A 12,523-nucleotide genomic window follows, 5' to 3' on the forward strand; every position below is an offset into this window, starting at 1 on the left:
AGAGACTTGCAGACACGGTGACAGACAGACAGACTGACCATGAGTCATGAGAAGAGGGAGGCCCCTCAGTGGGGGAGAATAGGCTCCAGTTCTGCTGTTGTTCCTCCTTCCGGTTCCCTGAACTGCCTGCCACTAGGGCTGTGAGACTTCCCTGCAGCCTTTCAGTAACCCCCGGATGACTGGAGTTAGCAGGAGGGGTCTCTGTTCTTTGCAACCCAGAAGCCCCCCCCCGCCCCCACCCAGCCTCTGCAGGAGGGCCTGCTAAACATAACCACATGACCTGCCCCCTTGGCTAAGACGGAAACTTACACTGGAACACCCTGATACCAGGCTGGGGTTCCTACACCAGGTTGTGCCCCAGTATCCATCCTTTAAGTTCAGGTGGCAGAACCTGCCCCAACAGGGGCAGCTGTCAGTGACCCTAGATCACACATGTCCCTCCCCGAGCCATGGTCATCCAGGGACAGGACAGCCATATGCACAATTTTGCTGGACGTTGGAAGGCATAGGGGTCTTAACACGGCTTTTTCACAAAATCAGAAACCGTAATTTCCCACTGGAGCTCAGGCATGATCTGGTGCAGTGATTCCCAAAGCACGGTCCCCAGACCAGCATCACCTGGCAACTTGTTAGAAATGCAGATTCTCGGGGCCCACCCAGACCTACCAAACGGCCACTCAGGCCAGGGCCCAGCATTTCGTGTCTGAACACACCCTCTAGGTGATGAATTCTCAAGTTTGAGAATCACTGACCTAGTTCAACCTCCTCATTTTACAGAGGAGCAAACAGAGGCCCAGGGAAAGGAAGAGGCTGCCCAAGGCCAGTTAGGGCCAGGACCAGAGTGTGGAGAGGGACTGAACTGACTGCCCCCTGCCCCATCTGATGATTCTGGGAGTCCTTGTCTTTTGTCACCTCCCAGGGAGCAGGAAGGGTCTCAGTGGAAAGGCACTCCTGCCCACCCAACTGTGAGCAGGCCTAGTGAGCCCCGTGGCCTCCAAATGATTTGCTGAGGAGGGCTAGTGTTGTCTTCGGGGGCAGGGATCCTTAAGTGCTTTACTAATTGATGTGAGCATCCTTCATCCCTCAGCTCAGAAAGGGTGGGTTGGATTGGAGAGTGAGAGTGAAAGGTCCAGACCCCTCTCCAGGTGCTATAACTGAGGAGGCGCTGTAATTGGCCATTCTTACGGGCTGGATGCAGGAGTCAGGAGTCCTGGGCCCTGGTCCCACTGGCTGCTGACTTGCTCCATGACTGGGAGGGTCCCTTTGCCTTTCTGAGCCTGTTTTCCCGTCTATAAATTCTGTGACTCAACCACAAGCTACTTCCAGCCAAAATTTTATGTGGAATTCAAGACGAACAAAGGGCCCAGGGAACACCTTTAGGGCTACTGCCCAAGAAAGAAGGGACAGGGGAGGCTGGCCACTATGTCCTCAGGCCCAGCTCTGTGGATGCCTTGGGTCCATTCCACCCAGCTGCTGACACAGGAAGCATGGCCCCTCTGGGGCTCCTGGAGCTGAGCCATTCCCACTTCTGACATCTGAGTCTCTCATGACCGCCACCCCCCGCCCCCAGGGTATGATCTTTGACCCTTCCCCATTTCTCCCTTGTAATACCCCTTGCCCCCTCCCAGGGGGCCCAGAGTTGCTGCCTAGACCTCATGGCCATTTGCCCTTCGAGGGCTGGGCCTGGGGTGCAAGCCTGGGGTAGGGGGGCCTTTGACCATTACCTCCAGGTCTCCCTTGGTGATGGACTCCTCCTCCACTCGGAACTGCAGGTCCTCCACCTTCCTGCAGGGGGAGAGGGGGCTGAGTGAGCTTCACCCAGAAGGGTGGGCTTTGCCAAGTCAGCCATGGCAGAGAGAGCCAAGGCCACAGGTGGCCCAAAGTCCACACTCAGATTATGCAGAAGACACTGCCCAGAGCCCCAAGTTCCTGGAAACATCCAGCCCTCCCAATTTCCTGATCCATGCTCTACACAGAGAACACTGGTTTCTCTAAAATAGACACTGCTTTGGGAACGATCCCCAGTGTTCTCCTTATTTGCTGCAAGAAATAAATCCTTCCTTCTGCAAAAAAAAAAAAAAAAATATATATATATATATATACACACACACACACACACACACACACACATATATATATTTATATAAAATAGGAATGTTTAATGCAGCATCCTTCCCCCCTAGGGTGGTTGTGGAAATAAATGACAGAATGGATAGTAAATGGAAGCACTAACAGCTCTGTTTTCATCACAGCAGGGAACAGACATGCCGCATGGAACAGTCTGTGGGGAAGGAGGCAAGGTGGGCTTCTTGCCCTACTGACCCCATTCTCATTCCCTCCCCCTCAAAATCAGGGTCCAGAGTCCCAGCCCCCACTGCTTGGGCTGCTCCCTGATGTGGAGGGTCCCTAACGCCCTGCTGCAGATGTGGGGCCCACCCTCAAGGAGACACACCCACCCACCCCCGAGAGAGCACAGGGAAGAGACACAGGCACATTACAGCTCACAAAGCTGCTACTCCTGGGGCCTCGTGACAGCTCCCAGCACACAGAGGATGAAACTAAGGCCCAGAAAGGGCCAGTGACCTGCCCAAGGTCACACAGCAAGTGCAGGGCAATGCTGGGACTTGCACCCAGGCCTTCCTGAACACAACTCCAACAACGTCTCAAAGATCTGTTTCTGTTTGTTGGCATCAGGCATGTTGCCATGGGAACCAGATGCGTGGGCCCCACCGACCCTCTCAGGCAGATATAAATAAGCCCTCCTGTCTCCAAGTCAGACAGTAACAACAGCCCGTGGAGCACATGCCTCAGCTGAAAGCCCAAAACCAGACCCAAGCTGGGGGAGGTGGAGGGCTGGGTCTGGGAGGTGCTACTGTGCAGGGGAGCAAAGGAAGCTGCAGAAATCTGTGTCAGCAGCTAGGAGACAAAGACAGGCTTCTGGGCAGAGGGAAACCCTTGTCAGACCCTAGTCAGCTCTGAGCCCCACCAGGTGACCCAGGACCAAGTCAGGCCAGAGTCCCCACACGGAGGGAACACAACTCCCACTTGCCACTGGCAGGACAGAAAGAGCCAGTGGCACCACTAACAGGCTGGTGACCTCAGGCAAGTCCCTTCCCTGCTCTGAGCCTCAGTTTTCTCATCTGTGACCTGGGGGGCAATACCTGCCTCCTGGGCTAATTGTAAGACAGAGGGAGACAGAGCAGGTAAAGCTCCCAGCCCCGAGGCTGAGCCCCAGGGGCAAGGTGTTTCCAGGGGCCTTTTCCTGCTGCTTCTCTGAGCCTCGGTTTCCTGACACATGAAATGGGAATGAAGCTTCAGGACACGGGCTGTGAGCTCCACGCGAGGGACCTGATGCAGAAGGGGTGTTCCCTGTGCTGAACTGGGTCACGGGGTGGGGACATCGGATGCACGTCTCCCTAGTGAGAGGTCCCCCTGCCCGCCTGGGCGTTCTCATGATGCTGCATGAGCCGGGCAGGGCAGGAACGGTGAACCCCATGTCAAGGAAGGAAAACAGTGACGTATGTAGTGTCTCCCATGTGCTCAGTGCCATGCTGGGTGCTTTACTGGAGTTATCTTGTAAGTCCTCCCAACAGCCTGCAGAGATGGGGATCATCACCCCACTTTGCAGATGAGAGGACTAAGGCCCGCAGAGCTCATGTCACCAGCCCAGGTGACACAGCCAGTACGTGGTGGAGGCGGGGTTTGTGCCTGCTGGTCCTGAGCCTTGCTTTTCCTGGTCATCCTTAACGAGGCTCTGGGAAAGTGTCCCCCCAGGACCAGGACCAGGACAGGAGTGGCACCTACCTCCTCTCCTCCTCCAGCTGGTTGGACAGGTCCACCTTCTCTTTCCGCACGCTCTCCACCAGCAGCCGGGCCCGCTGCAGCTTCTCCTCTGCCTCTGCAACATACTGGGCCCCGAGCGAGGGCCAGGACAGGGTCAGCCTCCGCCTGGGGACCGGGAGCCAGGTGGGGGAGGGGTGGGTGTGGAGGTGGTGCGAGGAGCCAGGCCTGGAACCCAGCCACCCCTACTCCCCTGCCAGCCCTAGTCTGACCGGAACGGTGGACCTAGATGTGAGGGAAGAGGGCCGGCTGAGTGCCAGGAACGGGAACCTCAGGTCCACCTGCCCCCAGTACCTGCCACCTCCCTCAGCCCTTGAGGGCCTAAGACCTATTGTCTTGTCAAGGCCCCTGTCACGACACACACGTGAGCTTGGCCTTAAAAATTCCAGAACCCGAGGGATGAGTGAGCCAGGCTCCAAATGGGGACAGGGGCCTAGGAGGGAGCTCCCATGTGGGGAACAAGCATCAGGGAAGAGTAGACACATGACAGCAGCAGAGTCAAGGCTATGGGCAAGGACTTCCTTCCCTGAAACCCAACCCAGGAATCTGCTCGAAAGCATGATCTGAAATGTGGACAGATGTACCCCAAAAATGTTTACATCAGTATTATTTAGAAAAAGTGAGGAATTGGAAAACAACCTAAACACCAGCAGGGGACAGGCTACGTCAGTAAGGACACAGCCCGTGACAGACGGCAATGCAGTCGTTCAAACGGGGAAGAATTTTCCATGACCTAGAAATCATGCTCGCACTATAGAAGGTAGGAAAAAGCAGGATACGCAAGTTTGTATCGAGGTTCTGGAGGTAGAATGTGGACCTACCATTGGAAGGAAATTCACCAGGAGGATGAGGGGTGTGTGTAACATGCATCTCAGTTTTCTCTGCACACCCCAAGTTCTCCTCACTGAGCGTGACTGAGGGACAAGACTGGCCCGAGGAGACCGCTGGTGCCCTCTGGGTGCTCCATGGCCCTGCCTGCCCACCCACCTGCTCATGCTGTGCCTTGAGCAGGGCGATCTCCTTCTCCACCTCACAGATGTGGCTCGTGGCCTTGGCCACCTCGGCCCGCTCCAGGTCCCGTTCAGCCAGCAACTGCTCGATGTGCTGCTGTTTCTCCTTCAGCGCCTCTTGCAAGGCAGTCGTGCCCGAGATCTTGCGGGCATAGCGCGAAGAGGTTTCCGTGAGCTGCAGGAAGGCGTGGGTGCAGGCAGGACTCAGGGATGTGGATCACCGTCCAGGCAACCCACCACTACCCAGCAAGTGGCGGGCCGAAGTGCCTCAACTGCTGGGGTTTGGTTCCTCCCCATCCCAGGGCCCTAGACACTCTGCCTAGGTATGTAAAGGGAATCATGATGTTTGCAACCCAGGGAACTCCCTGCTCCCAGGAGAGTCACAGCCCCTGGGGGTCTGCCTCATGGTGGGCTCCTTCACCTGGGCCACCTTCTCCTGGACTAGGAGGAACCTCCCGTGTAGACAGAGCTCTGCTGAAAGGGCAACCTCACCTTCCCTCCTCACCCAAGGTGGCTGTGCCAGCCTTTCTAAAGCACCTGCCCTGCACCTGTATAACCTGCGTGCACCTGTATCACCTGCCCTGCCTCTGTATGACCCTCTTTAACTCCCAGGGAAGGGCTTAAGCTACTGACAAATCGGTAATATAAAAATAACAATAAATGTAAATGGGTCAATTTCTCTGTTAAAAAATAGGCACTTTCATCTTTGTTCAAAAACTCCAAACTGACTGATGCCTGGAACCAGAGCAAGTCAGGGGACAACTGGGTCTCTCTGTCCCCGCCCCACCCCCATACACACACCAGGGTATCCCTCACCAGGCCACTGCGGCTGGGCCGGCCCCCCACAGAGGAGGCCACAGAGCTGACGGAGCTGATGGAGGAACTGCTGGGACTGTGGGTCAGTGCTGAGACTCCCATGGCCATGCGCTTGGTCTTCTTGGCCTTGGCTGGGCTGGTGGATGGGAAGCCGATGCGGATTACCTTGTGGATGGGTGCGAAGAGACCAAATTTGGGCGGGCACTGGAAGTACCTGGAGAGGTAGGAGAGACCATGCTGCTGTCACGGCCCCACAGCTTGGAGCCTGGCCTGCCTCCCCTACCTCTTCAGAGCCCAGCAGAGAGAGCCTTCTCCTGAGGGACCCATCACCCACACCCTAAGACCGATAGACAGGACTCCCAGAAAGGGAATAGAGGTGAGCAGGGCCTGATATTCTGCATAGCCATGAACAGCGGTTGGGCATATTTCTGGGGGATGGGGGAATAACAATTACCGAGCACCTGCTCTATGCCAGTCCCTTTACATAAATGCTCATTTCGATCCCCCAACCACTCTATTGTTATCCATATTTCACAGATGAGATTTAGGCTCAGAGAGGTTAAGTAACCTACCCACAGTCACACAGCTGGTTAAATGGCAAAGCTGAGACTGGACGCAGTGGACTCCAAAGCCCACTATGCTTTGGCTCCCACACATCAGTCAGAGGCCCCCAGCCATATCTGCAGCCCCACTCTCATGGCTGCCCCTGGACCACCCCCAACCCCAAGGCTCTCTGCCCATGGAGCCCCCGAATGGAGAAGCAGAGCCTGAAGGAGCCACCTCAGGGGTGGGGTGAGGATGCTGCCCAACCTGCCCCTGGATTCTGAAAGCAAGAGTAAGTTGAGAGAAACGTCCGTCTTGAAAACAGGAAGGCAAGTGTTGCCACGGAACTCTGGATCATCTTCTCTCAAAACCTCTAGCCATGGATTCCACGTGGGACCAGGGACCTAGTTCTGTCCAGTTTCCCGCTCACCTTGAAACTGCCACCCCACCCTGCCTCTTCCCACATTCAGGTCTTTGTGCAGCCTGACCCCAGCCTAGCACACCTTCCTTCTCAGAGCTGTCACAGCCTCACCTGGACGACAGAACCTAGCCCAGGGACAGCCAACACAGGCTCGCGGGCCACCTTGCCTTAGCCCCACATCCCTGACGCTGCTCAGCCATAGCATCAGCCCCCCCACCCTCAAAGGGCCCAGGCATGGCCTTAGACCCTCTCGACCCAGCATTCCTGGCAGTCAATTCCCTTTAATCAGAGATGCTGCGAAACCTGGGACCCAGCTGTGACCCTAACCTTGGCTGTACAGCATCAGGCACTGTCTGATTATTTCCTGTGTCACCCAGGGCAACTCTCAGAAGGCAGGACCCCTGCCTCTCCTTTTCTGGTGCTCCCGCCTCACTTAGTCACGGGTGGCAGGGGGAGGGGAACCCAGGGACAGATGACTCTCCTAGTGCTTACTCGTGACTCTCTGTGTGACCTTGAGCAATGACCTCTCTGGCCTTGGTTCTCTGATCTGTAAAATGGGGTGATATTCCCACCACCTGCTTCTGTGAGCTGCTATGACAGAAGGGAGGTGGTAGCATCTATACATGGTATCTGGCACAGTCACCCAGATGCTCAACACTGGCATTCTCAGATGCCCCAACCCCGACCCATGCACCCACCCCAGGAGAAGAGGACTCCCTTCCTCCCTCCCCGCCATACCTGGTGCCTGCCACTGCCCCATCGTTCTTCCCAAGGGGCTCGTCCAGCTCCACGCCACACCACTCGCCCTTGGCAAAGTCTGTCTCCCCGACGTACCGTACCACGCCAGTCTTCGTCCCACCAACCTATAGGCACACAGAGAGACTCAGGTCCAGAGGATGCAGTGGGAACTGTAGAGATGGCACAGGCACCCAGGTGCCTGGGCTCATCCCACCCCTCCCTTGCAGTGTGCAAGGGCCAGGGGAGATGAGGGGGAGGCCCAAGGACAGTTGGGAGGGGTACAGATATAAACAGTGCTTCCCAGGGCTGTCCTGAGCAAGAGCTCTGGAGTCAGAAAGACAGACCTGCATTCAAACTCTGCCACTTACAAGCCGTGTGAGCTTGGGCAAGTTACCTAACCTCTCTGAGCTCCAGCATCTTCATCTGTCAAAATGGCTTTTGTGAGGATTAAGTACTAAATGTGCAGTGTCTGGAGCATACGAGAGTCTCAATAAATGTTATCCTTAAAAATGGTTTGGGGGTGGGAGGGAGACGCAAGAGGGAGGAGATAGGGGGATATATGTATATGTATAGCTGATTCACTTTGTTATAAAGCAGAAACTAACACACCACTGTAAAGCAATTATACTTCAATAAAGATGTTAAAAAAAAAAAAAAGGTTTAGGGAATTCCCTGGCGGTCCAGTGGTTGGGACTCCACGCTTTCACAGCCGAGGGCCCGGGTTCAATTCCTGATCAGGGAAATGAGATCCCACAAGCCGAGCTGCGTTGCCAAAAGAAAAAAAAAAGAATGGTTTAAATGGGGGTTGCCAGGAGCTGGGCAGGAAGGGAAGTGGGGAGTTGTTTTTTAATGGGAATACAGTTTCAGTTTCGCAAGATGAAAAAGATCTGTTGCGCAACAATGTGAATATACTTACTACTAGTGAATTGTAAGCTCAAAAATGGTTAAGAAGGTAAATGGTATGTTACTTGTATTTTACCACAATTTAAAAAACTCACAGGACAGGCCAATAATCAGGAATATTACTATAACAATGATTTTTAAAACTTTCAATTCGTTATATATATACATAAAGTTTTATATATATATATATACTTCCAAAGCCTTAAAAATTCCTGTAAGTTTCTCCATCTCTCCCCAGAAGCACTTTCACTCTTTAAGATGAAGCTTTTTGGTGCTGACCTCCATATTTCTAAATGACATGCTAATATTGCTACTTGTCAATTTTTCAATTTGGGGGTGACATCCATCTACGTCTCATCAGGGAAGGGGAGGCGTTCCCTCCCCAGCACCAGGCTGTACACACCCCTACTGGGTTTCTACCCCTGCCACGCAGTGATGGCTTCATTTTGATCAGTCTCCAGGTTGACGGTGCTGGGACTAAGCAAACACTACTCACAGACGCGGATGGGCACATGCAGATACTTTTCCCTCCCAGCACCAATTTTTCCCTACAGATAGCAACTGTCTTTTATGATTGTTTGCCTAGTTTTTATGGCCCTTAAACTAATTTAACCTAAACTCTTTCAACTGCCTAAATCTCCAGAGCCCCTTTGTGAGTTGTGGTGTGTAAGCTTAGTTGCCCTGCAGCATGTGGGATCTTAGTTCTCCGACCAGGGATCGAACCCGTCTCCTCTGCATTGGAAGGCGGATTCTCTTTTTTTTTTTTTAAGATTTTTTGATGTGGACCATTTTTTTAAAAGTCTTTATTGAATTTGTTACAATATTATTTCTGTTTTATGTTTTGGTTTTTTGGCCCCGAGGCATGTGGGATCTTAGCTCCCCGAACAGGGATCAAACCCGCACCCCCTGCATTGAAAGGCAGATTCTTAACCACTGGACCACCAAGGAAGTCCCTAATAGACTTTGTTTTATAGAGATATTTTAGGTTTCTGGAAAATTTGAGCAGAAAATACAGAGAATTCGCATATATCCCCTCACCTCTCGCCCCTACAGTTTCCCCTCTTATTAACACCCTGCATCAGTGGGGTGCATTTATTACAATGGTGAGCCAACAAATTGTTATTAACTAAAGTCCATAGTTTACATTAGGGTTCACTCTTGGTGGTGTACATTCTATGGATTTTGAGAAATATATATAATGACTTGTACCCACCATTATAGTATCATACAGAGTAGTTTCAGTGCCCTAAAAATGCTGTGTTCCACCTATTTATCCCTCCCTCCCCCGCCTCCTGGTAACCAACGATCTTTTACTGTCCCCAAAGTTTTGTCTTCTCCAGAATGTCATACAGTTGGAATCATATAGTATGTGGCATTTTCCCACTGGCTTCAGTCACTTAATACTACGCATTTAAGGGTCCTGAATGTCTTTTCATGGCTTGACAGCTCATTTCCTTTTAGCCTTGAATAACACTCCACTGTCTGGATGCACCTTAGTTTATTTATCCATTCACCTACTGAAGAACATCTTGGTTGCTTCCAAGTTTTAGTAATTAGGAATAAAGTTGCTAGAAATATTTGTGTGCAGGTCTTCATGCAGATATGTCAACTCATTTGCGTAAGTACCAAGGAGCAGGATTGCTGAATCATATGGTGAGAGTATGTTTAGTTTTGTAAGAAGTGGCCAAACTGTCTTCCTAAGTGCCTGTGCATTTTGCATCCTGGCCCTCCCCAGCAATGCACCAGAGTCCCTGTAGTTCCACTAAAGAACTGTCCCTCCCCACACCCCCACTGGGGGACAGGCTGGGCCCCAGTCTCCGGAGGGATGAGCCCCACCCGCTCCTTTTCCAGCACCTGAGGGTTATCTGTGAGGCTGGAGTCCCTGCTGGCCTGGGCCAAACACCGACTACATCCCGGGTCTCATAAAACAAGGGAGGTGGGCAGACTGAATTTATCTGTTTCTCCGGGATTTTCCTCTGAGGAAGTTAAAATAGGTGGCTCGTCTAAAATAAACCCATGCGTCTCGCCCACAAGGACAGACAGCTCTGCCATCAGGAGGCTGGGGCAAGTCCCCCCGTCTCACAGGGCAGCCGTGAGGGTCCAGTGAGGGGCTCATTTCCAAGGCCTGGAGCAGCACCTGCCGGGCCGCTGTGGCGGAAGAGCAGAGCAAGCGGGGAAGGAGGGGGTCCTGGCAGGAAGGAGGCTGCCCGGGAGAGACGGGCAGGTGAGTGATGGCACTGCGCCACCTTCAGGGAGACGAGGGGACAGAGGCGAGCAGCCCCTCTCGGTGATCCTCCCTGACCGTGTCCACGTCGCTGACCTCAACAGCTAGCGAGGGGCATCTGGGGCTCAACTAGCTTTTGCAGCATCGACGTCACACACGTGGTACCTCACTCGCTCTCAGGACCACCTGGCAGGGCCATGAGTCATTCACGGAGCAGGAAGGTTTGAGCACCTTCCTGGCACCGGGCTCTGTTGCAGGCACTGGGGGTGCAGCCATGTGAGCAAAACACCCCAACCTTCCTCGTCAGGGCGGGAAGCAGACAGCCCAGCAGTAAGTGAGTAAGTGCTGTCATTCCAGGAGGATGACAAAGGCTACGTGGAACAGCACCGGAGGGCCCCGTCTCCAAGAGGTGACCTTGGCGCAGAGGCCTAATGGAAGCAGGGCAGTGAGCTGCGGGGAGCCCTGGGGTCAGAGTCCCAGGTGGAGGAGGTCAGCAGGGCACGGCAGAGGCACTGGCCTGGTACGGGAGCAAAGAGAAGGAGGCTGGGGCGGCCGAGTGCAGCCAGGACGGAGGGCAAAGTCGGATCATACGAGGGTGGGCGGGCAGACCACAAGGGTCTGGGGGCCATGGGAAGCTGGGTGGGTTTTAGCCCACGTGAGATGGGGGCTCCTGGAGTGTTGGGCCCTGAGTGGGGGCAGGGAGACCAAGGAGGGGGTGGTTCCACTGCTGGAGAGAGGGGAGCTGCCCACAGAGGTGGTGGGCTGGGGACCCATTTGGGTGTATTTTGGAGGCAGCACCAGAGGCCTGATTATGAACCACGTGGTCAGGAGGAGAGAAAAGCAGGACGTAAGGCCAACTGCCAAGTTCCTGGATTGGTCTGCTGGAGACACACGTGTGCCATTCACTGAGATGGGGAGGACGGGGCGGAGCAGGTCGGGGATGGGGGTTGGGTGTGTTATAGTTTGAACTGTGTTCCCCAAAAAGATACGCTGAAGACCTGACTCCCACGACTATGAGTGTAACCTGATTAAAAAATAGGGTCTCTTATGGGAGTTCCCTGGTGGCCTAGTGCTTAGGATTCCGGGCTTTCACGGCCGTGGCCCGGGTTCAACCCCTGGTTGGGGAACTGAGATCCCGCAAGCTGTGCGGCACAGCCAATAAACAAACAAACAAATACATAAATAAAAACAGGGTCTTTTAGATGTGATCACATTAGGATGAGGTCATTAGGGCAGGCCCTAATCCAATATGACTGGTGTCCTTATAAGAGAAGAGACACGGAGGGAAGAAGGCCATGTAAAGACTGAGGCAGAGATGCAAGAAATGCACCTATAAGCCAAGGAACGCCGAGGAGTGCGGGCAACACCAGAACCCAAGAGAAGGGCATGGAGCAGATTCTTCCCTTGATCCTACAGAGACAGCATGGCCCTGCCAACACCTGGGATTTCAAATGTCTAACCTCCAGAACTTGGAGAGCGTACATTTCTGTTTTAAGTCACCCAGTTTATGGTACTTGTTACAGCAGCCATAGGAAACTAATGCAGGTTAAGTGGAGATGTTGACTAAGGGCTTGACACATGAGACAGGAGATGGAACCCTGGGCAGTGTGATGCCCACATATGCTTGGACTGTCCTAAGTCACAGGCCTGGATGGTTCCATCAAGGGAGAGACAAGCGGAGGCTGGAGTTCTGACCTGATGCTGGGAAGAGGAAGAGGAGGGAGGTAGGAGGAACCAGGGGAATGTGTGGAATCCCAGGAGGTGAGGGAAGAAAGTGCTTCTAGAAGGAGGCAGGGAGAGATGGTGGCCGATTCTGCTAAGAGGTGAAATAAGATGAGGACTGAGAACTGACCATCGTACTTGGAATGTGAAGGGCCCTGGTGGCCTTGCGGGGGGGGAGTTCCCTAGAGTGATCGGTGATGGGGAGAGAGCAGGAGGTGGAGACCACAGTCACGGACGGGCCTCTTAAGGGGTTTAGCTGAAGGGAGGACAGAGAAATGGGCAAATAGCAGGAGGAAGACAAGGGGT

At 53.7% G+C, this 12,523-nt stretch overlaps 1 protein-coding gene across 1 annotated transcript in view; it reads right to left on the reverse strand.

Annotated features, from left to right (window-relative positions):
• The window catches only part of CLIP2 (CAP-Gly domain containing linker protein 2), a 58,143-nt gene that overhangs the window by 22,710 nt on the left and 22,910 nt on the right, over nucleotides 1-12,523 (reverse strand). The window contains 5 exon segments of the mRNA XM_036826687.1: nucleotides 1,725-1,785; nucleotides 3,805-3,908; nucleotides 4,828-5,025; nucleotides 5,667-5,880; nucleotides 7,369-7,493. Coding sequence (XP_036682582.1) covers nucleotides 1,725-1,785; nucleotides 3,805-3,908; nucleotides 4,828-5,025; nucleotides 5,667-5,880; nucleotides 7,369-7,493 — 702 coding nt within the window.

Source organism: Balaenoptera musculus, chromosome 15 (assembly GCF_009873245.2).
Source record: "Balaenoptera musculus isolate JJ_BM4_2016_0621 chromosome 15, mBalMus1.pri.v3, whole genome shotgun sequence".
Lineage (NCBI taxonomy): Eukaryota > Metazoa > Chordata > Mammalia > Artiodactyla > Balaenopteridae > Balaenoptera > Balaenoptera musculus.